Source organism: Ornithorhynchus anatinus, chromosome 2, assembly GCF_004115215.2.
Source record: "Ornithorhynchus anatinus isolate Pmale09 chromosome 2, mOrnAna1.pri.v4, whole genome shotgun sequence".
Classification (NCBI taxonomy): Eukaryota; Metazoa; Chordata; class Mammalia; order Monotremata; family Ornithorhynchidae; genus Ornithorhynchus; species Ornithorhynchus anatinus.
In genome coordinates, this window is record NC_041729.1 from 134,138,897 (window position 1) to 134,166,538 (window position 27,642).

A 27,642-nucleotide genomic window follows, 5' to 3' on the forward strand; every position below is an offset into this window, starting at 1 on the left:
CCTTTTGAAGAGTTTCAACTCACAAAAGGTAGCAGCAGCAATAACGCATTTCCTGGAATTGGCAGAGCAAATTTTTAAACTAAAAAAATGTTCTTATATTCTAGGTTCTTGCAAGCATTTATAAAACTAGAAGAGAGCATGAATTTATTTCCACTTTAGTTTGCACTATCATTAGTGAAGATGAGTTAGCACAAAAACTGATTGGATTATTTGGCATTTATAGGGGCAAATAGTTTGAATTCTCAGAGAAATGAGAGGTCCTGGAACTTTACTCTTTTCCATTTCCAACACTTGCTATTTTCCCAAGTTCTTCCACAATGCATGTTTTATTTCATAGTTTGGAGAGGGAATGGTCTTCTGGCAATGTGTCATCAATCTGGAGAAAAAGCAATGCAACAGCAGAAGAAAAGCTTCTGTGTCTGTGTAAGGTGCTGGGTAAGCCATGGGATGTTGGTTTTCGATTAACACAGGGTTTGCCAACAGCAAAAATTAAAGGTTTCATCTAGTTGAACTGCGGCACTACCTTGTATAGATTGCTTCTGGACAAATGTAGGTTTTTGTAATAAAAAGAAACTAGTATCAAAAATTGGAAATGTTGGGTTCTATATTTATGTACTAGCTAATTTAATTTTTTTTCACATGGAATTTGTTAAGCACTTACTATGTGCCTGGCACTGTACTAAGTCCATGTCCTACATGGGATGTAAGGTCTTAATCCTCATTTTACAGATGAAGGAACTGAGGCCCAGAGAAGTTACGTGACTTGCCCAAGGTCACAGCAGACAAGTGACAGAACCGGGGGTTAGAATTCAGGTCCTTTTGACTCTCAGGCCCATGCTCTATCCATTAGGCTATTCTGCTTCCCTTGATGTGGACAAAGCTTTGTTACATGACTTCACTATGTAAGTCAATAAATCAATTATTCATTCCATAGTATTTATTGAGCGCTTACTATGTGCAGAGCATTGTACTAAGCGCTTGGAATGTACAATTCGGCAACAGATAGAGACAATCTCTGCCCAATGACGGGCTAATTATCCTTAAGTAATTTTCAATTCCCCCTTCAACAATGACATCAACTTGGGCATAAGAGGAAGATGGGAAAAAGAATTCACACCAACACAAACATGAAATTGTGATGAAATGAAGATTAGTTGTGGGGACCAATTTTAGCACTAAAATATATGCTCATTTAAAAACAATCTAAAAGCCGTATTCAAATGTGAGAGAAATTATTCCCCTCTCTCCACACTTGACTCTTCTCTCGTTACAAAGGCAACATGGGGAAGACCGGATAGGCGATCGAATACTGCAGGAGCACAAACAAGGTCTAGATTTTCCTTTTATCCCCTTTTTTTGTTTTTAATGGTATTTGTTAAGAGCTCACTATGTTCCAGGCACTGTACTAAATGCTGGGGTAGATAAAAGCTAATCAGGTTGGACATACTCCATGTTCTACATGGGACTCCCAGTCATAAGTTCCATTTTACAGATAAGGGAACTGATGTTCAGAGAAGTTAAGGGACTTGTCCAAGGTCACGCAGCAGACAAGTGGAGGAGCCTGGATTAGAACTCAGGTCTTTTTAAATCCTATGTTCGTGCTCCTTCCATTAGGCCACACTGCTTCCTTTTCTCTTTCTTCTGGATGCTTTCGGTTTCCTTCTGTGTCTCACTTTTGGAGAACATTTCAAGTCAAACCTCAACCTGCCTCTTGCCTTGGCAAAATAAATCCGTTGTAGCCATAAAAAAACAACAAAAAAGCTGAGGGAATTTTGGAGGCAAAGTACGAGAGGAGTGGCCCCTTAAGAAAGGTAAATGGATTACCTGTTCCATTCAGAAGCATCATATTACACCAGGACTGTGAGTCAAAAGAATCAACAGTTGTTTTTTTAATAAAATAAGGCACTTCTGAATTATATCTTCATGTACTGGTCATCATATTAACGCAAGAATGTGTCAATATCAAAATGATAATCTGACACCATGAACTGCCTGTTGGTATTTTTGGTGGATGGTGTGCTACCCAAAAAGGAGTTAAAAAAACAAAAACAAAAAACCAAAACTACTTCAATAATTTTATGTTTTAAATCAAGACAAAAATGGAAGTGATTTCTTGCCACTGATGGATAATTCAGGGAAACCATGATAACTCTTATGAACTTCTAGTTCATCGGGCTGTACTGTAAATGTGCGACTCAGTAATTGTGCAGATGATTTTAGAAACAATTAGGCTAACCAGGAACGGTAACTCCACAATTATAGTACAGCTATCATATAAAATTAAAGGATTTTTCATTTTGCTCTGAAATGATCCAGGGAATTATTCAATCAGTATAGTGATATAATTGATGGAAACTCAGGAATCAAGACCAAAAATGGTGGCCTTTTAAATTTACTTCTCTGAAAGTACAAAAGATCAATAAAATGGCCAAAAAATTGGGCAGAGTAAAAAGCAGTAGGCACCTCAAAGTGGCTTACTACTACCCAATGCGGAATTTTAAATACTTGGCTGAAACTGTTAGAGGTAATCATTTCATTCAGTACTTTTAAACTACGATAAAGCTTTCAGTAGCTTTAAACTATTACCCTCTTTTGTTTGCACGCAGATTGCTCCAAAATAGAGACAGCTATTTTAGGTGGGGTACTTTCTATTCATATCTTATTTTCTGTGATTAGCAATAAACCCTAGGCTTCAAATAATAAATTAAAAATTGTCACACATGCTGAAATACCTGGACAAAGCATGACTGTCAACTCACCTGGGGGAAAAAAGCTTTAGAAGTCCATGAAAAAACGTCCAAATCCCTGACTCCTTGGCTAGTATTAAAGATATTCTGAGCAACAAAGTTTAAGAAAGACAAATATCAACAAAGAAAGGGAACAGAATATTATCTGCAGAAGATGCTATAGACAGACAGTAAAAACATTTTCCTGCATTCTAGCATGAACACTCACAAAACCTCACCAAAGGGGAGGTGATTTTTTTTTTCATAAATGAAGACACTCGAATTCAATGCTCACCAAAGAAAATCTGTTAAAAGAAAAATCTTATGTCAAAAGCTCTCTATGGATGTAGTGTGTCATGCCATTTACTGAAATTAAGAGCCAGACATTGTTCATAAAGATTAGAAGGGTTGATGCAAGAAGGAAATTCCAAACTGATATTAAGGTGAACCATCTCTTCCAAGGCAAGCCACACTGGTTTTATGACAGAAGACAGTCTGCTGTATCATAGAGATTATTCAAATAACAATCTATTGTAGAGCATAATAGAATCTAGTATAAAATTAGAATGTAGAATAGATATATGGACTTTCAGCCATCATTTCTTTAACTGGGAAGACAAGAAAACTCAGAAAAGTCTTAAGAGAATAACAGAAAACCATCTTGCCCTCCCCAATGGAAACACAATCAGGGATGCATTCAAATGATCATTTCCTGAAAGTTATTGCTAAATGAATACAAATTTGGAGAAAAATGTGAAATCTATACTGTCACTAAAGAATTCAGCTGATTCTCCATTTCTAAGTTCTCCCTGGAATTTGGAAAATGTACAGAGCACCCAAATAAATTTACATCATGTCTAAGAGAAATCAGTGTCTCTAAAGAGCTATATTTTTACACATCTCATATAAATTAATTTGCACGAAATATACCTCTATTCAGATTACTACAGCCAATCCCTAGAAAGGTTACTAGTATTAAAATGATTTGGACTAGCAATGACTATAATTTCAAAATTAAAATGGATAATGTCATGAAAGGTTATACAGGAAGGGGCGGGGAATGAATAGAAAACTCATCTAACTTAAATACTGCTGCAAAAGATCACAATATAAAAGAGCAAAATGAGCAAATTATCATTACCAAGCGATTAAAATTAAGACACCCAGGTGCACAGAATCTAATGATTTCAATGCTTTCTCAAAATTCACTTTTATATAAACTGAAGATGAGACAAATTTAAACACAAGACTAGACATAGAAATTTAATGTCTTGGAATGGATTCACAAAGACATGAGGTGTATGGAATTAAATTCACACTTAAATGGTTAACTGATTCCACTTTCTATTTGAGTATGGTGGAAGAATGATGCAACAGAAAGTTTCAAATAATAGATTTGACATAACCTACCCTGGTCCATTTGATTTATGTAAACAATAAACTTGAAAAACACTTTTCATTTTTCCACATGCTCAAGTTTATATGTCCACTGTAAAGCCACAATGCAGATCTTCCTTACATAAAACAACATCCAAGATTAATTTTCTTCAGCCTTATCCAAAATAGGCATCATTCATTTCATATTATAAAACTATTTGTGAAAAGCAATGCAGATGGAATTAGCAAGAATGAAGCCATGTAGTGACAGTGTAACCTGCATATATGAAGCAAGTACCTCTCTTTTTTTTTTTTTAAAAAAAAAAAAGAAAGTTGTGTACAATCTAGTTTGACGTAAGTCAACAGCCAGGAACACACTGGCTTATAAAATGCCAATTAAAAATCTATCCATTTGAATATGAATCACACTGAATTTTAAAGAACCTAATGCATTTTTAGCTCTGGGGGGTATATATCTGGCTTGCTTTAAAAACATTTACTTTACAATCTTTATTTCTTTCGAACTTTGTATAGGAACATTTTGCTTTTTAAGGACATGCAATATGTTGATTTCCTGGGGCGAGATTAAAAAAACCCAATAAACCTGTTATTTCCTCAAATTGAATGATGCCTGGCAGGTCTTCCGGGCTTGAGCTGCACCCCTAGAAGCCTTTGTGCTGCCTCATCTAGGCATATGCACCAAGTGGCAAGAATACGGGGATCCACAGCATAACAGAAAGAACCAAAAGGGTTTCACAGTGGTACATGCTGCGACAGCACCCACCCGATTATATTGCATCTACCCCGGCGCTCAGTAACGTTGGTATTTGTTAAGCGCTTACTAGGTGCCGAGCACTGTTCTAAGTGCTGGGGGAGATACAGTGTAATCGGGTTGTCCCACGTGGGGCTCACACACTTTTAATCCCCATTTTACAGATGAGGGAACTGAGGCACAGAGAAGTTAAGTGACTTGCCCACAGTCACACAGCTGACAAGTACAGTGCCTGGCACCCAGTAAGTGCTTAATAAATCCCACAATTATTATTATATCATCCCACATCCACCTCTAAGTGGTAATTCAGTTTGCTGTTACAGTTTCATTCTAAATAATCATAATAAGGATAACACTAATTATGTGTTACTAATACTAATACTAATACTAATTGTGGTATTTGTTAAGATAGACTCTAAGCTCATTGTGGGCAGGGACCATGTCTACTGACTCTGTTTTGTTGTTAGACTGTACTCTCCCAAGCCCTTAGTACAGTGTTCTGCCCACAGTAAGTGCTTAATAAATAGGATTTAATGACTGATTGAGAAGAGAAGCAGCACTGCCTACTGGCAAGTGTCCAGGCTTGGGAGTCAGGGGTCATAGCCTCTAATCCCTGCTCTGCCACTTGTCTGCTGTGTGACGCTGGACAAGCCACTTCACTTCTCTGGGCCTCAGTTACCTCATCTGTAAAAATGGGGATTAAGACTGTGAGTCCATGTGGGACATTCTGATTACCTTGTACCTACCCCAGTGCTTAGTATAGTGCCTGGCATGTTATTATTATCATTATTATTATTATTATTATTATTGAGAGGGGAGGGAGAAGGGTGGGGGTAGGGTATTTCCCCTGCTCCCTCCTACTTAGACTATGAGCCCCATATGGGACAGGAACATGTCCAACTGGATCAGCTTGTATCTACTCAAGCGTTTAGTTCAGTGCCTTGCACAAAGTAAGTGCTGACAATTGCCATTTCAAAAAAAGTATATGCCTGTAAATTAGGAGATCTGGATTCTACTCCTGCCTTTGCCACTTGCTTGCTGCATGACCTGGAACACATCACTACTTCTCAGTGCCTCAATTTCTTCATCTGTGAAATGGGAATAGAATACCTGTTCTCCCTATTCCTTAGATTATGAGTACCATGGAGGACAGGGACATTTCAACCTGATTACCTTGTATTTACCCCAGTGTTTAGTATATTTAATGTACATTTAGCATAGATTAGTATATTTAGTACATATGAAGCAGTGTGGCTTAGTGGAAAGAGCCTGGGCTTGGGAGTCAGAGGTCATGAGTTCGAATCCCGGCCCACCACTTGTCAGCTGTGTGACTGTGGGCAAGTCACTTAACTTCTCTGTGCCTCAGTTACCTCATCTGTAAAATGGGGATTAAGTCTGTGAGCCCCACGTGGGGCAACCTGATTCCCCTGTGTCTACCCCAGCGCTTAGAACAGTGGTCTGCACATAGTAAGCGCTTAACAAATACCAACATTATTATTATTATGAGTTCCAATCCTGGCTCTGCCACTTGTCAGCTGTGTGACTTTGGGCAAGTCACTTAACTTCTCTGTGCCTCAATTTCCTCATCTGCAAAATGGGGATTAAGACTGTAAGCCCCACGTGGGACAACATGATAACCTTCTATCTATCCCAGTGTTTAGAACAGTTGCTTGGCACTTAGTAAGCGCTTAACAAATGCCATCATTACTATTATTATTATTACAGTGCTTGGCACATATTAAGTGCTCAACAATTATTATTACTACTAGACATTTGTAGGGGTCACTTTGTTTCAATTCAGGCTCGGAGAAGGCAATTTGTCCACTTGGAGGAGGTAAAGGAGGAGAACTGAAAGGACAGAATAAAAAGGGGGAGGCAAGTAGTTGTCTTTTGCCTCTGGTTCCCCTAAAACCATTCTGAAAATTCAGAAGTTGAAATTAGAGAGGCCGTAAACTCATAGTGGGCAGAGAATGTGTCTATAAACTGGAGTGTTGTACTTGCCCAAGTGTTTATTACAGTGCCTGTACACAGTAAGCACTCAATAAATACCACTGATTGATTGAAGGTAAGGAAGTAGCATGGCTTAGTGGAAAGAGCACAAGCTTGGGAATCAGAGGATCTGGGTTCTACTCCCGGCTCCACTAACTGTCTGCTGTGCGATGCTGGGCAAGTCATTTAACTTCTCTGTGCCTCTGTTCCCTCATCTGTAAAGTGGGGATGAAATCCTTCTCCCTCTGATTTAGAACCGTGAGCTTTATGTGGGTCAGAGACTGTATCCAATCTGACTGTCTTGTATCTACTTCAGCCCTTAGTACAGTGCCTGGCACATAAGAAGCACCACAAAAAAAAAAAAAGCAACAATTCAACTCTTCCCTCTGTTCATTTCTTATTCTATACCACTCCGCATTCGCTGATACATCTGCTAGTCCCATTTCCAAGAGAACTGACTATAAATAGAAATTCCTGTCTATGGGCTATAAGTTTCTCCACCATCATATTCCACCACATAAAATCCCCCTGACTGCTTGATGTACTCCTACCCTCATCTTCCACACTACCGACCTGCAATCTTCTCTCACACAGCAGAAAAGTGATGGAGCCAGGATTAAAATCTGGGTCCTTTGACTTCCAGGCCCATGCTCCCTCTGCTAGGCAGTACTGCGTCTCTTCCATTTATAATTTATTTTGACATCTGTCTCCCCCAGTCTAAACTGTAAAGTCCTCGTGGGCAGAGATGGTGTCTACCTTTTGTATTGAATTCTCCCAAATGCTTATTACAGGGCTCTGCACACAGTAAGCACTCAAAAAATACCATTGGGGATATAATATCTGTACTGCTAGGGAATAAGAAATAAAAAATTCATATTCCAGCCTAGCACCGAATCAAGAAGAATAAGTTCAAAATGTATTCTGAAATGATGCCCATTCACACAATTCTGCCTCTTTATATCCAAGAAGAGGTGAAACACTTTGTTTCTTTCTTAACTTCTTAGATCTTAGCTTTTTTTTTTATGACCAACACTTTTTACATTTTCTTTTTCCTAAATTTATATTTGAAATTATGGGAAAATGTTTCCCCCAGATCATTTTAAATATGAATCTTTAATCTACACCTTAGAAGCATCTCTTATCTAAGCAAAACAAAAACTAACTTTCCTCATTTCACCTCAAGTCTTGAAAAAATCTGTAATTTTCCAACAAGCACACCCAGAGCTTGCCTTACCAACCACAAGTTTAATGAAAAATAATGTTAGGGACTTGCCAAAGAGAAGAGATTTACAAAAAAACGCAAGACTACATTAACACCTATTTCCTGTCATTAAATCTTCAAAATCATGCCCCTAATAAACATAATAGCTGATTACAGCTTTTTAAAAGTGTGGTTTCAGTATTTTAGTCATTGAATTGAATGAAACGAAATACTAATACAGTCCCTGGGAAATCATTTCCAAATAATCTAAAAATATTTCTATAATGTACAAAAAGTCTGGATTTTTCTCCATTTTAGTTTGAATTGCACATATACTTGCATATTCAAAAATAACATATCGTGAATTGTGAAGAATTAATTGAGTCATCCTAAGTTTTCCATTTGGAATACTCATTCATTTATTCAATAGTATTTATTGAGCGCTTACTATGTGCAGAGCACTATACTAAGTTCTTGGAGTGTACAATTCAGCAACAGATACTCATTTAATTTTCTTTTGATCCGACTGCTAGCAATACTTTTATTTTGCAAGCAAGCAAAAAAAAAAAGTACCACTTTTTAATGATGCTTTTAAAATTAGACTTAATGAACACAGAGAAAAGGCCACTTTTCAATTAGGAACTCTTATGAGCTTTGTGGTCAAATGAGAATCACCTCCTTTTTCATATTTCATACCTCCCATGTATCTTATTATTAATCAACTCCATAAATTAAGAAATGGTCCATTTGAAGAGCAGGAATATGGAGTAAATGAAAAACTTATCTTTTATCACTTAAAATGGGACCATACTTACTAATTCTATTATATTCTTCCATGACCTTAATATGGTGCTCTGCTTATTATAGGGGCTCAATAAATACTAATACTGCTGAAAATGACCTACTTGGCTGATCCTCTCACGAAAATCAAGCATTTGTGAATCAAGAAGGTACGAGGTGTGCTACTTTCATATTTTAGTGATGTAATTATCACATCAATATTAGGCTCTTTTCGTGAGAAAATTTTTCACAGGTGCTTAATATAGATTTAAATTTTGACAACTTGGATATTAATTCATCAAATTCCCATCAGTCTTGGAAGATTTTGTAATTACAGAATTATCCAACCTAAATCTTCTAATACTAGGTTTGTTACTTTACCATCTACTTCTTAAATATTATAGCAATAGTAATCTAGTGATAATAGTAATATTATAGTAATAGGAGAGTTAAAAAAAGTTGTAAATAAATGGGGGAGACAGTTCACCAACATAGATAACCTGTTGAAAACCACCCCCGTGAACATAAAAACCCGCCAACCCAGTGGACAATTCACTTAATACTGTAATTGCAGGTGGATCGATTTTACATTTGTGAGTTTTATATGTATATATACATACATATGTATGTTAGGTGTGGCTCATAATGGAAAAATAAATGTTCAATTATGAACCCCCCACTGTAGAATTTAAACAGCATCCTGATTTAAATGTGTTTTTTTTCCCTTCTGTGGCAAATAAGTGACCAGCATAAAGGGCCTTAACCTTCTACACTCCACCCTCATTACACAGAAGCCCTCGAGATCAAGCGTGTGTAAAGAATATAGTATTCAATGATGTTGTGGTTTACCTCAGAACTGAAAAGTTGCAGCCTTAATTAAAGAAAGCCTTGTAATGAGGACAGAGTGTACCTCTAATGCTCTTCAAAGGCACCTTCTACTTACGTCAACAGGGACCAGAAGGCTCTTGCCAAGATGCTGGTTAAAAGAGAGGCACCAGGCTTCAGTGTAACCATTCATGTTAGGCACATACTTCTTTATTGTCTCATCATTCAGCCTCAGCCACACACCATCATCATTGTGGATCTATGGGAAACAAGCAACAAAACGAGCCATGCCCTTCTGTAACTGCTAAGGGGCTAGCCAGGAGGGAAAGACAAGCAGACAATGATGGGCGTGGAGGGTTAAGCATTTAGTCACTGGAAAAGGAAACCTACAGGAGCATGAGAAAGTTTAGGAAAAGAAGCAGCAGAGAATGCCGAAGCTCAATGAAGAGTTAAATGAAAAGGTTATGAAATCATTTTTATCAGCCAGCAAAAAGCACAGAGAAATTATTTTTAAGACAAAAGGTGCAACCAAAATAAAAAAAAAAAATGGAAGTCAGATCTTCCCCAAAGTTGAAAAAAAAAATCAACATCACTCCTCTGTTCTCTGAACTTTAATATCAATACCAGGATTGATAACGCATTGATGTGTTCTAGAACCAGTCTCTCATAAATTAAAAATAAATTTTCCATGAATCTAAATTTCTACACTATCATAAGGAGACCAAATGTGATATCTGATCTTTCCATATGGATATATGTATAATTTATATTTATATATAAATGTATATATACATATATGTATATACACATATCCACAGCTTCAGAGTAGATACAAAGATTTCTACCTAACTTGAAAACAAAATATAAAGTCTCTCCTGAGAGAGTGGAATGTCACTTCAACAGGTCTATTCAACTGCAAATCTACAACTAAAAACTGTTCAAAACAGAAAAGTGAAACCACTTAGAGATTCAAGTGAGTAATGATCCTTTGTATATTACCTCATCAATAAAAGTGATGGTTCCATTGACTTTCACTATGCCTATCTGTTCACTCTGGAGAGACGGGTGGCTACGGATACGGAGTCCTGCGCTGTCCTTGGCCACAAACTGGCGAACCTGAGAGAAGCCAATAAAGACAGGAGAGGCAGAAAACTTGAAACGGAGCTTTGTAAGTAAAGAGAAACAAATTTCACAGACTCTGAAATGCTAAAGTACTGAAAAAGCATCACTGAAGTTAAACTTTGTTGCTGGTTTCCCAAGGCTGTCTAGGAAGGTTGTACTTCTTTTTTGAGTTTGTTCTATGAAAAAATTTACAACTGGCGCAAAAAGTGAACAAGATTTGAACATGTCACCTTGTGAAATTCAAGTGTTTGGAGATCATTTGTGATTTTTTTGTTGTTCTTAAATCTAATAAACATTGTAAAAGACTATATAGGAAGGCCACCCCAATTATAGGGATTCTGTCTCCCAGAATCAACAAATCACCGATGGGCAAATCATGGCAACAACTGAAACCCGGTATGGTTATAGGCCCACACCCAAAGGGGATCATGCACTATTATTCATTCAATCATATTTACTGAGCGCTTACTGTGTGCAGAGCCCTGTACTGAACACATGGGAGAGTACAGTGTAACAAAAAACACACATTTCCTGCCCACATTTTGTGCAACCAATATGGTGAGAGGAAACTGGTTTCATGCAGGAGTAATTGGTACTAAATAATAAGGAGAAGCAGCGTGGCTCAGTGGAAAGAGCACGGGCTTTGGAGTCAGAGGTCATGGGTTCGAATTCCGGCTCTGCCACTTGTCAGCTGTGTGACTGTGGGCAAGTCACTTAACTTCTCTGTGCTTCAGTTACCTCATCTGTAAAATGGGGATTAAGACTGTGAGCCCCACGTAGGACAATCTGATTCCCCTGTGTCTACCCCAGCTCTAAGAACAGTGCTCTGCACATAGTAAGCGCTTAACAAATACCAACATTATTATTATTATTATTAATAATCAACTCATGTTGTTAGGAATATAAGGATAGGGAAACTAGTGTTGTGAAGGACTACGGGGAAATGTTGAATTAACTCTGTAATACTGAACTCTCCCAAGTGCTTAGAGCACTCTGTACATATATATACTTGATAAATATCAATATGTGGGAAAACAAACATTGGGCAGTTTCAAACTGAAATCAAGTGAAATATATCACCAACTGCAGATCAAACTTTAATGGGTAATTCCAAAAAGTAAAGTTACACTTGAGAATCTGAAGACCTGGTGATGTTAACTGAAACTGCTAACTCTCTGGTCAACATGGTACAGTGTCCATTACTAATATTACTACTCTATAAAAAAAGCCAGTCTAATCAAATTATTAACCCTCTGTAAGAAGCTAGTGCTATCATGATGCAAAGCTATTCATTCTATCTTCTAATACCATAGGTTTTATGGTATACAACATCTTAATCTATACTCAATAGGCCACAAGTGAAGGTAAAATTTTAAATAAAGCAATTTACATTTCACATAAAAACACTACATAAGTTAATAGGGGATATGAAAGGGTAATATGCTATTTCCTGCATGTGACATGCTGGGGCACCTTATGGAGAAAATGACAGTAATGAAACTCATTTTCAATTTATGAGCTCTGATCAGTAATCAGCAATGGCATATATCTCAGATATATAAAGAACTCAACTACAGACAGCAAGTGAAAAAGAAAGACATTTTTGAAGGCAACTCCAGTAATTATAACGACGTCGAAGGATACAGATACATATTTTCTTTTCAAGATGTCATCCTCGACAAGTTATTTTTCAATTTGGACTTTTATTTAGGTCTCCTGACCTTATTTGGCTGGGGTTCCATCTTTGGTTTGACCAGCTGAGTTCCAGGTGGTATCATCCCCTTTGGTGGGTCTTTTACTTTCACTTCTAGTCCGGCATCTGTATTCCCCAAACAAAACAAAAACACCAGAATGTGTCATACAAATATGAAAATTGAGATTAGATTTTTTTGAAAACTCCTCAACATTGGCTTTAAAGCACTTAATCACTTTGCCCCCTCCTACCTGACCCTGCTACTCTCCTACTTCAACCCAGCCCGCACAATTTGTTCCTCTAATGCTCACCTTCTCACTGTACCTTGATCTCAACTATCTCACCACCAACCTCTCACCCACATCCTAACTTTGGCCTGGAACACCCTTCCCTCCTCATATCAGACAGATAATTACTCTCCCCGATTTCAAAACCTTACTGAAGACACATTTCCTCCAAGAAACCTTCTCTGACTAAGCGTAAGCGACGGCTAGAGGCGGTTGGCAGAATTGGAGTCGGAGAGCCTGGGAGGAGGGCGGAGAAGAAAGAGAACAGGGAAGTGGACAGCAGGGTGGATCGGACCTTCAGGGATTCCTTCCTCCACTTCTCCCTCGGAACCAGATCCCCAGTGGCCCACCCCAATGCAGCAACTTTGGCTACTCATAATAATAATAATACTAATTATGGTACTTGTGAAGTGCTTAATCAGTGCCAAACACCGCTCTAAGTGCTGGGGAAGATACAGTTAATCAGGTTGGACACAGACCCTATCTCACATGGGACTCACAGTCTTAATCCCCATTTTACAGATGAGGTAACTGAGGCCCAGAAAAATAAAGTGCCTTGCCCAAGGTCACACAGCAGACAAGTGGCAGAGCCGGAATTTGAACCCATGGCCTTCTGACTCCCGTGTTCCATCCACTATGCCATGCTGCTTCTTACTGCCTCGTATGCCTAGAGGACAAATTATGGCCTCCACCGCCATTCCTAGTACCCTGTGGGCTGCCCCTCCAGCACTGGGGAAGACCAGGGAAGAGGCTCCCGCATGGCCTAGTGGCAAGAGCACGGGCTAGGGAGTCAGAGGATCTGGTTCTACACCAAATTTCCATCATATGTTGCTGCGTAGCCTTGATCAAGTCACTTTTGGGCCTCGGTAAAATGGGGAGTAAGAGTGTGAGCCCAGTGAAAAGATTAATCAAATGCATGTCTTTAATACCTTTTGAGACCCAAGATAACCATTCAGTGTATGGAAAAAAGCAGAAGAGAAAGAGTTCCCTGCCCACAAGGACTTTATAATCTAATTTAATATCTAGAGGCATTTTTTTTAGTAACCATACACACATGGACCAGGTCTCTCCTTGGGCCGATGTTTTTTTTAAGACATTCATCGTCCCTTTGCCGCTGTACACACTGGATTTGTGGTGCTTTAAATTTTCAAGGAACAGAGTTTTCTCTTAAATGTGGTTCTATTGCTGCCTTGGTAAACCCAGTCTTTTCCGTCACACTGCCTTCCCCCTGTGCTCTCACTACTGGCCTCCATCATCAAAATCTACGTTCCCGTTTATCGTGAGGGAAAACTAAAACAATAAAGCTGTGGAGTTGTTTTTTTTAATTTAACTTAAAAAAAATGGCCAAAACTTGGAGGATTTTTGTCTACGCTACCATTTTCAGTTAAATCCACTGCTCTTAGAGCAGCTCCTGCTGATAAGTTAAATAAAAACAATATACCTATTTCAATGCCATCAATAGTAACATGAATGGTATAAAGACCGATGGCTCCTGGAGTCCAATTTGCACAGTAAGTGCCATCGTTGTTGACTCTGATCAACATATTCTCACTGGGTCTGAAAAGAAGAAAACCGTTATTCAAATGTAGATTTTTTAAAAATTGTAGAATTGTTTGTTAAGCATTTCAATACTCATAGATATACCTAAAAGCCAAAAAGTCAAATATAAATATGAAATACAATTCAAAAAGTGATTTTTCTGATATCCAGGGGCTTTATTCTTTTTTATTCCTTTTCTCCACCTTATTATTCTAGTTAAATTGATTACAACAGACCTTCTATCAGCATACCAAGCTTCTTGGAGAAACACTGTTGTCTGCCCTATGGGAACAGTTGGGACAACATAAGCAACATTTCCCTAGCTATATAGTATATTAAGAATTCAGACTGGGCAAGATTAGAGCAGAAGAATACAAACAAAAAGCAAAAATTACTTCACACTAATTTCTTCTTTACTTCATACAAACTAGGGAAATGAAAGATACATTGATTTCTGAAGCATCAGAGAACAACAGATATTAAAACAGATGTTATGACCGAAAATAAGCAGTGGTATTTGGAGTCTCCAGGCTGGCTAAAAACAGTCCTTTGATAAAACAATAAAATGATGAATAATTTGCCAATTAAAATGTTTTACTAAAGGTTCAACACAGTCTTACCTTTTAGGAGTCGGTGATGCAAAACGCAGCTCTTCGAATGAATAATTTTCATAAACCTATAAAGTGAGGAAATATCTTGAAATAAATTAAACCTACGCTGAGCCTTTGATAACTAATTACCTTGTAACTGGGGGTTTAACAAAGGAAGAAACAATAAAAATCACAAATATACAAATATCAATTTGGAAGTAGATAACCACTCTCTAAAATTTCACACCTAAAGAAACTAGCATACCCAACATTTCTAATGGCAGCCAATGAAAGGGCTCCAAATATCATTCACAACTGTCTTCATAATTCTTTGTTAAGCACTAATAATGAACTGAATAAAGGTGGCCCTCACCTTTTGCATTTTAGTTTCTAAAGTTCAAGTAAGGTACCAAGAAATACTGCAGCATTTAAGTCGAAACAAAACCATACTCTTCATTTTTCTCAAATGTAAACTTCTTACCTGTTCCCTAACTTGGAAGTCTGAGGAGATTTGGCTGGGGTGGGGAGGGGTTGGGGGCGGACCAAGGTAACGATGAAAATATCTAGAGCGAGGGGGAGTTTTCAATCAATAGTATTTCCTGCATACTCACTCTGTGCAAAGCACTATATTAAACATATGGGAGAGTGTAATTGAGTTAGACAGAGTTTTGCAATAGTAGACATTATCCTCGGCCACAAGGAGCCTATAATTTAGCTGGGGAGACAAACACTGCACTTCAGTACACTTGACTTTAGTACTAGATCTGGATTCTGGCAAATGCTGAACAAATGTGACTGCCCTGAGAAGCTCACTAGATTCTTAGGCTATTCCGCAAAAATGCGGATGGTCAAATAGTGTGGAAAGGGTCTTGTCTGGATCTCTATCCATGGTGTCAGAATAAAGGCAGACTATTTTACAACAGGTCCCATTCAACATATTTTAGGCCTTTCTGCTTGAGGATACCAGAGACCTATGAGCTGGACCTACAGTATGCTTCTGCTCCACCATGAATTCTTCCAATTAAAAGGTTATGATGGGCATCAAAAGTGTGGAAGGAAGTATGATTCTTGAGGTGTTGCCATAAAAATGCACTCAAATGACTCTGAATTGCTCTGTAGAATTCTCAAGGCCTTTTCCAAGGTTTTATTGACAATGCAGAACTTGATATTGACATGCAATTCTGCTACCTAGGAAGTTCAAGATCCTAGAATGCTTATCTAAACAGAGAAGTAGGAAATAGGTGGGCAAGGCTTTTCGAACACTGGTACACAGAATTTGGCCAGATTGGGACACCAAGGTTTATACCCAGATTTAGAATTATAGCATGGTAGTTGTGCCCAATCTCGTATATTTTTATGAGCCCTGGGCTTATCACCTAAGAGACATTCAGTTAAGAGACATTGAGGGTCACCAACAAGCTATACTCAACATTAAATGGCAAGATAAGATTACTAATAGGGATTGGAATGACACCAAAGATACACAAATAATTTTTTCCACTCCATTCATTCATACATTCAATTGTATTTATTGAGCACTTACTATGTGCAGAGTCCCATACTATGCACTTGGGAGAGCACAAAATAACAATAAACATTCCCTGCCCACAACTAGCTTACAATCTACACTATCCCTGAAGTAGTTCCAGTATTATTTACAACCTCACTGGAGATGAAGTTGGTCTTGTCACATGAAAGCAATTGTTGTGTGACCTTGGACGAGTCTCTTAACTTCTCTGTGTCTCAGATACCTCATCTATAAAATGGGGATTAAATCCGCCTCCCTCCAACTCAGACTGTTAGCCGCATGTGGGAAAAAGACTACATCCCTTCTGATAAACTTCTATCTAACCCAGCACTTAAAACAGTGCTTGTCCCAGAGAAAGCGCTTAATAAATATCATAAAAAGACAAACAAAAAAACACAACAAAATTACCTTCATCATTGTAATGGCAATATAGCGGGCCTCCTTCACTATCATTGGCTCGTAAGAAGCATCAAGCTTCGGAGACGCAAGCCCGCCAAAGGTCAGATCCGTGTTAGAGGAAGGCACAGCCGTTGAGGGACTGCCAGGAATCCTCTGAAGCTTCTTCACTTGTTCTTGCTGCAAGGATGTTTTTTTCTGAGAAACAGGGACAGCCTTTACCTCCACCTATTAAAGCAACCCAGTTAAAAGAAAATGTTAATCTGCTAAAAGTTGGCTATTTTGACTCAGAATTAACCATCAGATGGAAATCAAGTCAAACATTCTTTGGCGTAGGTCATTATGAAGCAACATGGTTTATTGGAAAGAGCATGGGCTTGGAAGTCAGAGGTAGTGGGTTCTAAATCCGGCTCGGCCACTTATCAGCTGTGTGACTCTGGGCAAGTCACTTCACTTCTCTGTGCCTCAGCTACCTCATCTGGAAAATGGGGACTAAGACTGTGAGCCCCACGTGAGATAAGCTGATTAACTTGTATCTACCCCAGCAGCTTAGAACAATGCTTGGCATATAGTAAGCACTTAACAAATACCATTATTATTATTAAGAAGGAGATGAAGGGAATACTGAGATGAATATGGTATGATTGTATAATTTAAAAATTCTTTTAATTTTCATAAAAAGAAATTCAACCCACCCCCATAGCTCTTAAGTATGTATGCTTTCGACTCAGCCATTTTCCCTATCTGTAACTTATTTTAACGTCTGCCTTCCCCATGGGACTAGAGGCTCTTAATGGGCAGTCGGGCAATCAATCACATTTATCGAGCACACTATGTGTCTGTTGCAAAGCCCTCATCCTAGTGCTTAGGGTGAGCAGACACCCTCCCTGCCCACCACGAGTTTACAATCTAGAGGACTGTACCATGCTGTCCCGAGCTACCTAAACGACTGAATTCCCACAGTGCACCAAGTTAGTCAGGATGACATTGGCTCGATGCTTTAAAATCAAGACCAATTTTCGTTCAGAAGCAAGTACCTTCATATTCGGGACATGAACGACCTCTCCGTACTGATCTTTTGTTTGTACTGTAATGGTGGTGGGCCAACCGCAGCGGATATCGTCCTTATTGAGGATCAGTGATGTTTTCTGAGGATCGGCAAATGAGTCCGGCTGAAGCCACCTACAGCAAAGTGCAGACATTTGATCATTTCATTAAGGAGTTTTTACTGATATGCGAATAAAATATGAAAACAAAGCACAGGCACTGAAAAATGAGTTCTTCCATAACTCGTGTTTTCACTACACATTTTAGATAGAAAGTGTCTTTATCTAAAATATGTAGTGGAAACACGAGTTTCCAAGAGAAGCTGGGTGGCCTAGTGGAAAGAGCATGGGCCTGGAAGGCAGAGGCCCTGGGTTCCAATCTCAGCTCCTCCGCTACTCGCTTGGTGACCCTGGGCAAGGTATTTAACTTGTCTGTGCCTCAGTTCCCTTATCTGTACAATGGGGATCAAGTCCCACATGGGACATGGACTGTAACCAACCTGATCAGCCTCTATCTGCCTCAAAGCTTAGTTCAGCCCCAGCATATACTGCGCACTTTACCTATACCATAAAAAAAAAAAAAAAGAGGAACCAGGAACACTGTTTCAACAACACACAACAGTCTGGATATCATGTGATAGTACAGCAGGAGAGGCAGTCACGCATACGAGGTTCTGCAACAGCGCAGACTCTGTGCTATAAGAAAACCGACTGTTTCACTACAACACTGTTTGTTCCTTTCTTTACTGGTGGATTTTTGCAGAAATTATTTAACATCAGAATCCACTGGATGTTTTTCACTATATATATTAAGAAAATACAATTAAATCCTGAGGATCAACGCATTGCATTTATCGAGCACCTACCATGTGCTGAGCAAACTGGAGTACAACAGTAATTAATAATAATAATAATAATAATAATTATGGTATTTGTTAAGCACTTACTATGTGCCAAGCACTTTTTAAAGCACTGTGGCAGATACTAAGTAATCAGGTTCCCCACGTGGGGCTAACAGTCTTAATCCCCACTTTTCAGATGTGGGAACTGAGGCCTAGAAGTGAAGTGACTTGCCTAAGGTCATACAGCAGACACGTGGTGGACTGGGATTAACAAGTGGTGAAGTTGGTACACACAGTCCCCAAGAAGTGATTTTGGTGTTTTTATCCAATATAGTAAAAGACTTCACACTCTTATAAATCTTAAAATACAGAATTTCAGTTGACGCCCATGTAATTTGGAGGAAACTGATCAGCCAGCAGATTGTTTGAGGTTCCTGCTACAACGTGACCTCAACAACAGACATCTTTAAAAAGTTAAGCCGCATCAAAAAATTCTGCAGAGCCAAGAAAGTTTTTGGCCAAACCATATTTATCTAATACATGAAAATCAAATATGCTTAAATAGCATGGAATATTGCATGAATATCCACGAGGAGGAAAACAAATGCGAAATGGCTAGCAAATTGTGCTCACAAATGACTTCCTTACCTTGCCAGTCGCCCACCACTTGATCCTGGAACACAAGCAATGAAATCTTCCAAAAAAGATTGTTCGTTGCTTTGTATCTGGAGTGGCAAACTTCCTTCAAGAGCTTCCAATATTGTTGGAGAGTGAGAGAGTGCTAATCCTTTCCCGAGAATGCCCGAGTGCGTTTTGCACACCTGTTTGGTAAAATATTAAAAAAATAATTAAAAAACTATCATCTGTAGAGAGCTATAATTGTAACTGGGCAGGGATTAGTGTATATGGAACTAAAATTACGCGGATTATGGATTAATCTCTGTGATAGTGTTAAAATACACTAGAACTGCCTTTTGAAAAAAATCTTTGATCCTGAAGTTCTAGCAATTTCTCAATAGATCTGTCTCCGTTGGTTCCTCTGACCCCACCCCTTAGCCCCCTATTAAAACACTTGCTCCTCCCCTCCTCCCTCCCTGCCAACTTTAACCCCTCACTCTTCAGTGGCTCCTTCCCCTATGCTTTCCAACATGCCCAGGTATTCCTGAAATCCTCCACCCCCTTGAGCCCACTACACCTTCCAGCTATTGCCCCACTGATCACTTAAACAATGAGTGCTCAGTAAATATGAATGAATGAAATATTTATTGAGTGCGCATTGTACTGAAGGCTTGGGAGAGTAGACTACAGCAGAGTCGGTAGACATGCTTCCTGACTACGACAAGTTTACAGCCTAGAGGAGGAAGGCCCCGTTTCCCTTCTGGATACACTGAGGTCAGCACTCATAATAATAATGATAATTATGGTATTTTCTAAGCACTTACTATGTGCTAGGCACTGTACCGAGCGCTGGGGCAGATACGAGCAAATTGTGTTGGACTTCCCTGTCCCACATAGGCCTCATGGTCTCAATCCCCATTTTACAGATGAAGTAACCGAGGCACAGAGAAGTAAAGTGACTTGCCCAAGGTCACACAGCAGGCATGTGGCAGAGCCAGGAGTAGAACCCATGCTCTACCTACTAGGTCACACTGCTTACCTACTTAGGACAGTGTTCTGCATACAACACTATTACTACTACTAGTAATCATAATTGTGGAATTTGTTACTTACTCTGTGCCACACACTGTACTAAGCATCGGGGTAGATACGAGACAGTCAGATCAGACGCAGTCCCTGTCTCATAAGGGGCTCACAATGAGAGGGAAAACAGATATTTCACCCCCATTTTACAGATGATTGGCCGAGGGAAAACAGATATTTCACCCCCATTTTACAGATGATCGGCCATACCATGCAGTTCTATGCCTTTTTACTCAGTGGAATTTCTTTTGTTGATCTGTCTTGGATGATTATGCACAGCCTCTATGCAGCTACCTGGGCTCACTATTATCTCTGCCTAACCAACCTAGGTGGCTTCTCTTGGCAAATGCCAAGAATACCGGCAGCCACGCTGGACACGATGCCCTGAATACTGACCACACTGTCTCAAGGTCTGTGTGGGTGGAAAACATATTCATGGAAGGATTTCAAGTTCCTGCCCAGTAGGACTCCTATCTGGGTTGTAATGTGTGTGAATACAGGGCTACCCACTAGACCAGACAGTCTCTTGGAAGATGATCTGGGTTCTAATCCCAATATGGCAACCTGCCTGTTGTGTGATTTTGGGCAGATCATTTAACTTTTCTGTGTCTCTTGCTATTGTTCTTGTCTGTCCGTCTCTCCCGATTAGACTGTAAGCCTGTCAAAGGGCAGGGACTGTCTCTATCTGTTACCGATTTGTACATTCCAAGTGCTTAGTACAGTGCTCTGCACATAAAAAGCACTCAATAAATACTACTGAACGAATAAAATGGGGATTCAGTAGTCTGGTCTCCTGCCTCGGACCAGAAGCTAGATAAGGGACAGAGATTCATTACCTCATGCCTACCTCAGCCCTTAGAATAGTGCTTGGCACGGAGTAAGCCCCTAACAAATACCGCAATTACTAATATTATCATTATTATGAAAAGGTGAGGGAAAATGGAGCAGAGGAGAGTGCCCGAAAATGGGGACAGTCAGTACCACTTCTTCAAAGGAAGCAGCAGCTCAACACAACAAGGAGAAGGAAAGTTACGAGAGAGAGAATAGGAAAATGAAAAGGAAAAAGAGACATAAGCAGGAATGGAATCCATTCAGCCTTATTAAACAAATGAATAAATTCACAAGAGCATGGAAAAAGCTGGAAATTCTTAAAATGAATGTTACGCATTACATCTGAGAAGAACACCTAACAAATCTTAATGGAGCAATAAAGTATGCTTTAAAAGTACAATACAGAACACTAATAAATTGTTCTTAATGCAGAGCCATGAAAGATTAAACAAGCAAATGACAAAATACACACACGCCCGAATGAGGGAATGAAAAAAAAACAAGAAAACTCAAGAAAAAAACAAGAAAATTTACAGGGAGAGGTAAGAAAAAAAGATTACAACCTAGTAAAAAAAAAAAATAGGTATTTCAGCACTTTTTAAATTGCAATGAAAGCATTTGAAAACTACTGGTAGAAAACTATCACAGAATATTAGATATCATACTTCACCTGCAATGCGGCTTCTTCGAGAATTTCAAGATCTTCCTCTAATTCATTACCTGTTATACAAATTACATAATGTAAATGCATAATGCAACTTTTAATAAGTAAAATCAATTGCCAATGTTTTAAATTTTGAAGAAAAACTGAAGTGGATTTGCCTAATCTACCTAAAGGTCAGGACCACAAATTTCAATGACAGCAATTTAAAATTTTGAGATTAAGATTATACACAAAACAATATATCACTGTGGTTTCCCCCTAATACCAGTGATTAATTATCTCCAGCTGAGAAGGAGCAAGCCCAATTTAACTCAATTAGATGCAATTATCCAAAATAATCAGTAGTTACAAAATAGTTCAGGAGAGTGCAAATATTTGTAGATATTTGACTTTTCTCAGGAATTGATCATCTGTTCAGAAACAGAGTTACTGTATTCTTGTATCGTTTAAAAGGACAGCAATTTTCATTCAGTCCATTAAAGTTGCTTTCCTCGTTCATAAATCTAGAACAGTCGTAGTCTCGTGAGTAGAAGGTGGCAGAAATATCTCACCTAGCTACTTAAGTAACATGAGAATTTTGGAAATCCTTGGTCTGCTCTAGGCAACAGTCAGCAAACAAAAATGGGTTAGGCCTTGAAATGACTCACCAATTGGAAGGGCCAAATCTTTTTTCATCAAAGCTGCTGCACAGACACCACCTAAATTGGCCAACTCTTTTTCCAGCTGAATGATTCCCTAAAAAAGGCAAATAAACAGGGTTTATTTTGACATGTTTTGGACTTGTCATTTGGGTTGATTCATTATTTCATAGACTGCTTTTAAATCTGATCCACAGTACTGTCTTAGTCAAACAGATTTATTGTGGAAAACTCACAACCAACTGAGAGTAATGATATATGATGTTTCAAGACTGAATGGGTCTCACTTTGCTGGGGTTATAATGTTTGAAAGGAAAGCATAAGAACTGGTGTAAATATGTATAGAATAGACTGTAAACACCTGCTGGGGAGGCAATATGTTTGCTAACTCTGTTGTACTGTACTCTCCCAAGTGCCTAGATATTACAAAAAGGAGATGGTAATGGGACCGGGACAGGGACGACGTCTAATTCCCATCTTTGTATTTTCTCCTAGCGCTTAGTATGGTGCTCTGCACATAGCAAGCACTCAATAAATACAAGTAGCAGTGCATGTAATAATAGTGGTTTGTTAAGTGCTAACTATGTGCCATGAACTCCCCTAAGGGCTGGGGTTGTTGCCAACTAATCAGGTTGAATACGGTCCCTGACGCATACAGGGCTTACATTCTAACTATTCCACACCACTACTAACAATGAAAATTTTGCTGGTTCTTAGAGTCATTTACATTATATTTTAAATCCACGGCATTACTGAAAAATATTTTTAGAAGATTGCCCAGAATTAAATATGAATTCAAGCTTAGATTTTTGTAAGAATGGCACCTGAACTTCAACGCTCCTTAGAGCAGGGACCGTCTTTCTCTTCCGCTGTACTCTCCAGGTGGCCTGGTGGCTTGAGCACGGGTCTGGGAGTCAGAAGGTCCTAGATTCTAATTCCAGCTCTGCCACATGTCTGCTGTGTGACTTGGGCAAGTCACTTCACTTCTCTGGGCCTTAGTTCCCTCATATGGAAGATGGGGATTGAGACTGTGGAGCCCCATGTGGGACAGGGCTTGAGTCCAATCTGAGTAACTTGTATCTACCCTAGTGCTTAGAACAGTGCTTGGCACATCATAAGTGGGTAATAGGTACCATAATTATTATTATATGCTTACACTATAAATACACCAATGCAGCTATATTTCTTTTCTAGAATTGATTTCCAAACATAATTATGGATAATTTGTGTAAAAATAGGGCATTCGGTCTCATTTCGGGAAACCGGTCTCCATTTATATGATATATAGCATATATCATATATATATTATATCATATATTTATATAAATAGTTCCGATTTACATTTCAGCCCCAAAGTTTTCATAAGCCGATGCCGTCATGAGTGCGAAGACTGTCTGTACACCTTTCGCCCCTGCAGTGGAGCCAAACATCTGGAAATTGCGGCCTTGCTTCCCTGCATGCTCTGAGTGTGTCTCCCCCTCTTCCCCTCCCCGCCCACCCAGCTTTGCCCCTACAAAACCGTAGCTGAAAGAAAATAATAATGTTGGTATTTGTTAAGCGCTTACTATGTGCCGAGCACTGTTCTAAGCGCTGGAGCACTGTTCTAAGCGCTGGAACTACCCTCCAGCATGTTTACCAAGGGTCAGGTGAAAAAGCTGCTGCTCTGCCTTCTCAGCTACTTCTCACCACTATGACCAAATGAAGCATCTGGAAATTTTAGGGCCACTTCCCTGTACGCTTCTGCCTTCCCCACTGTAGCCGATCAAACTTGAACTGACTGCCTCTGGCATGCTGCAGCAAAGAGAACAGCAACTGCAGTACAAGACCTCACGTAGCCTTGGGTGGGGAGTGGTTACAGTAGCCACGGCTTTGGCTACAAGTATGCCATGGACTCTGAATCGTGAGGAGCCCGAGATTCTCCTCCTCTAGCCACAATTCCCTAATGACTTTTTTTTATTTTGTATATTGCGTCTCTGTCCTTGTACTTTATAATAATAATAATAATGTTGGTATTTATTACGCGCTTACTATGTGCAGGGCATTGTTGTAAGCACTGGGGTATTCAGGGTAATTAGGTTGTCCCACATGAGGCTCACTGTCTTCATCCCCATTTTACAGATGAGGTAACAGGCACAGAGAAGTTAAGTGACTTGTCCACAGTCACACAGCTGACAAGTGGCAGAGCTGGGATTCGAACCCATGACCTCTGACTCCCAATCCCATGCTCTTTCCACTGAGCCATGCTGCTTCTCTCTGCTGTTTCTATACTTTATTGTTTCATGGCCCAAGAAGTAGCTCATCTCCAGTCCTCTCCCCTACTTTTATTCATAGACTGCGAGCCCCTCAAGGGAGAGACAGGGTCCGGGTCTAATTCCCACCTCCGGACTATTCCCCATTGCTTAGAACAGTGCTCTGCACACAGAAAGTACTTAATCAGTGCTATCGTAACTACTACAATTGGGTCAACCTGATTACCCTGTATCTACCCCAGAGCTTAGAACAGTGCTCGGCACATAGTAAGCTCTTAACAAATACCAACATTGTTATTATTATTATTACTACCACCAGTGCTAGAATACACTTTATAAATTAAAACAAGTTAAAAGTCGCCTTGAGAAAAACAGATTGATTTAATGTGACTAACAAATATTCACTCTCACCTCATCGGATCCAGGACTAAATTCATATCCAATTGCAAAGCACTTAAAACCATAAAAGGAAGCCTTCTCATCTTTCACATAGTCAGATGCTGTCTCCAGTGAAAAGAGGGCTTCATTTCCTAAAAAGAAGTAGTGACAACTGAATTTTAAAAATACAATTGTGAATTCTTCAATTTCCTTTTAATTAATCAATCAATGGTATTAATGGCGCGCTTCCTATGTGCAGAGCACTGTACTAAGGGCTTGGGAGAGTACAAGACAAAAGAGTTGGCAGAAATGCTCCCCAGACACAAGGAATGTACAGTCTAATGAGGGAGACATATTACAATAAACTGTGCATAGGGGAAATAGTAGAGTACACGGGTATTTACGTAAGTGCTGTGGAACCGAGGTATCAAAGTGCTTGAGGTGTGACTTCTTGGGGCCTAAGTCACCTCATTTGTAAAATGGACGATTGAGATTGTGAACCCCATGTGGGACAGGGACTGTCACCCCAATCTGCTTGGGTCCACTCCAGCGCTTAGTACAGTGTCTAGCACAAAGTAAACGCTTAACAAATGCCATTATTATTATTACCATCTGGCCAAGTGCCTAGTCAACACAGAGGGGAGGTAGATGGGAGAAATAAGGGCTTAGGAAAGACTTTTTGCAAGAGATGTGATTTTAGGAGGGTTTGGAAGGTGGCGAGCGTGGTGGACAGTCAGATATAAACGGGAGGGGAGTTCCAGATCTGAGGAAGGACATTGGGTGAGGGGTCAGTGATCGGATAGATGAGATCTCAGGACAGAGAGTAGGTTGGCATTAGAAGACCCAAATGCACAGTTATAGTAGGATTTCAAGGAGGTAAGGTAGATGGGAGAAAGCTGATTGAGGGCTTTAAAACTGATGGCAAGAAGTTTCTATTTGATGTGGAGGTCGATGGGATGAAGACTTTCGAGAAGTGGGGATATCTATAATTCTATTTATTTATATTGATGCTATTGATGCCTGTCTACTTGCTTTATTTTGTTCTGTTGTCTGTGTCCTCCCTTCTAGACCGTGGGCCAATTGTTGGGTAAGGATTGCCTCTATTTGTTGCTGAACTGTACTTTCCAAGTGCTTAGTACAGTGCTCAGCACTCAGAAAGCACTCAGTAAATACAATTGAATGTATGAATGAATATGAACTTCATAGTTTTTAGGATAAACGATCCAGGCAATAGAGTGAAGTACGGACTGCAGAAGGAAGAGACAATTTCAAGTAAGGGAAATCAGACATCAAGGAAGTACAATTATGTGAAATGATACATAAAAAAATATGTCTTTTAAATTGGGTGAGGATTCCACTTATTTATGATATTTGTTTAGTGCTTACTATGTGTCAAACACTGTTCTGGGGTAGATACGAGTTGATTGGGTTGAACACGGTCCCTGTCCCCCACAGAGGTCACAGTCTAAGCAGGAGGGAGAACAGGCATTGAATCCCCTTTTTTTTCCCCAGTTGAGAAAACTGAGGCACAGAGAAGTGAAGTGACTTGGCCAAGGTCACACAGCAGACAAGTGGTAAGGCCGCAATTAGAGGCCGGGTCCTCTGACTCCGAGGCCTGTGCTTTATTCACTAGGCCCCGCTGGTCCTAGACTGAAACTAGAAAGGGATCCTGAACTGATCTTTGAGGGATACCCAGCGTTGGGAATGAGAAGCAAAGGAGATGCAAGTGAAAGAGAAGAGAAAAATCAGCCAGAGAAGCAGCAGGAAAATCAGAAGAGGATTGTGTCAGAGAAACTGAGGTTACATAGCTCTTCCTGAAGAAGGGTGTGGTCCACAGCATCAAATGCAGCTGAGAGGTCAAGGAGAATAAGGGCAAAGTATAGTTCATTAGATTTGACAAGGAGATGGCCATCGGTGGCCTCGGAGAGTGAAGTGAAATGTGCAGAAACCGGGTTTTTGAGGAGGTAAAGTGCAGGTGCTGTGTGTTTACCATCTGTTTGAGAGGTTTGGACAGGAAGAGTCAGCGGGAGATGGGTGAGGATATAGCAGAAAAACTCCAAAACCCCAAAGTCCTTGGACTCTCCCTGGTAGGCCATAAATAATTTATGGTTGGCAAAATAGGGCATTTTTCCCCCTTCAATGACTTAACAAATTCTTAAGACACTCCAAATAGCGGATCAGATGAGAAACAACGGAACAGACACAATAATTTTATCTGTAATGCAGTAGCTGTACTATTGAAGAAGCTTACATTATGAGAAAATAATGTAATAGCAACTACTGATTCAGTGGAAATGAACGGATTAGAAGACAGTGGGTTCGAAGCTACTACCATGACCAAACTTTTTTGTTACCAATTCCAATAATCTTGTATTGTGTACCACGAACAGAAAACTTTACACCCATGCTCCTCTATTTATTATATACTGCTGGGTACTCTAAGGTAAAGGCAGAGGCTGATAAGCATC

General features: G+C 39.5%; 1 protein-coding gene across 12 annotated transcripts in view; it reads right to left on the reverse strand.

Moving 5' to 3' along the window:
- The window catches only part of MYCBP2 (MYC binding protein 2), a 311,532-nt gene that overhangs the window by 89,883 nt on the left and 194,007 nt on the right, over positions 1-27,642 (reverse strand). For 8 of the 12 annotated variants that reach the window (XM_029055696.1, XM_029055686.1, XM_029055709.1 and 5 more), the window contains exons 42-53: positions 25,208-25,326; positions 22,557-22,644; positions 21,916-21,965; positions 19,362-19,534; positions 17,863-18,007; positions 16,838-17,053; positions 14,932-14,987; positions 14,214-14,329; positions 12,514-12,611; positions 10,670-10,786; positions 9,789-9,929; positions 2,760-2,834 (exon numbers count right to left, since the gene is read on the reverse strand). In XM_029055696.1, coding sequence (XP_028911529.1) covers positions 2,760-2,834; positions 9,789-9,929; positions 10,670-10,786; positions 12,514-12,611; positions 14,214-14,329; positions 14,932-14,987; positions 16,838-17,053; positions 17,863-18,007; positions 19,362-19,534; positions 21,916-21,965; positions 22,557-22,644; positions 25,208-25,326 — 1,394 coding nt within the window. The remainder of the gene's footprint in view (positions 1-2,759; positions 2,835-9,788; positions 9,930-10,669; positions 10,787-12,513; positions 12,612-14,213; positions 14,330-14,931; positions 14,988-16,837; positions 17,054-17,862; positions 18,008-19,361; positions 19,535-21,915; positions 21,966-22,556; positions 22,645-25,207; positions 25,327-27,642) is intronic. The other 4 variants (XM_029055702.1, XM_029055705.1, XM_029055654.1 and 1 more) reach the window with 2 other exon arrangements.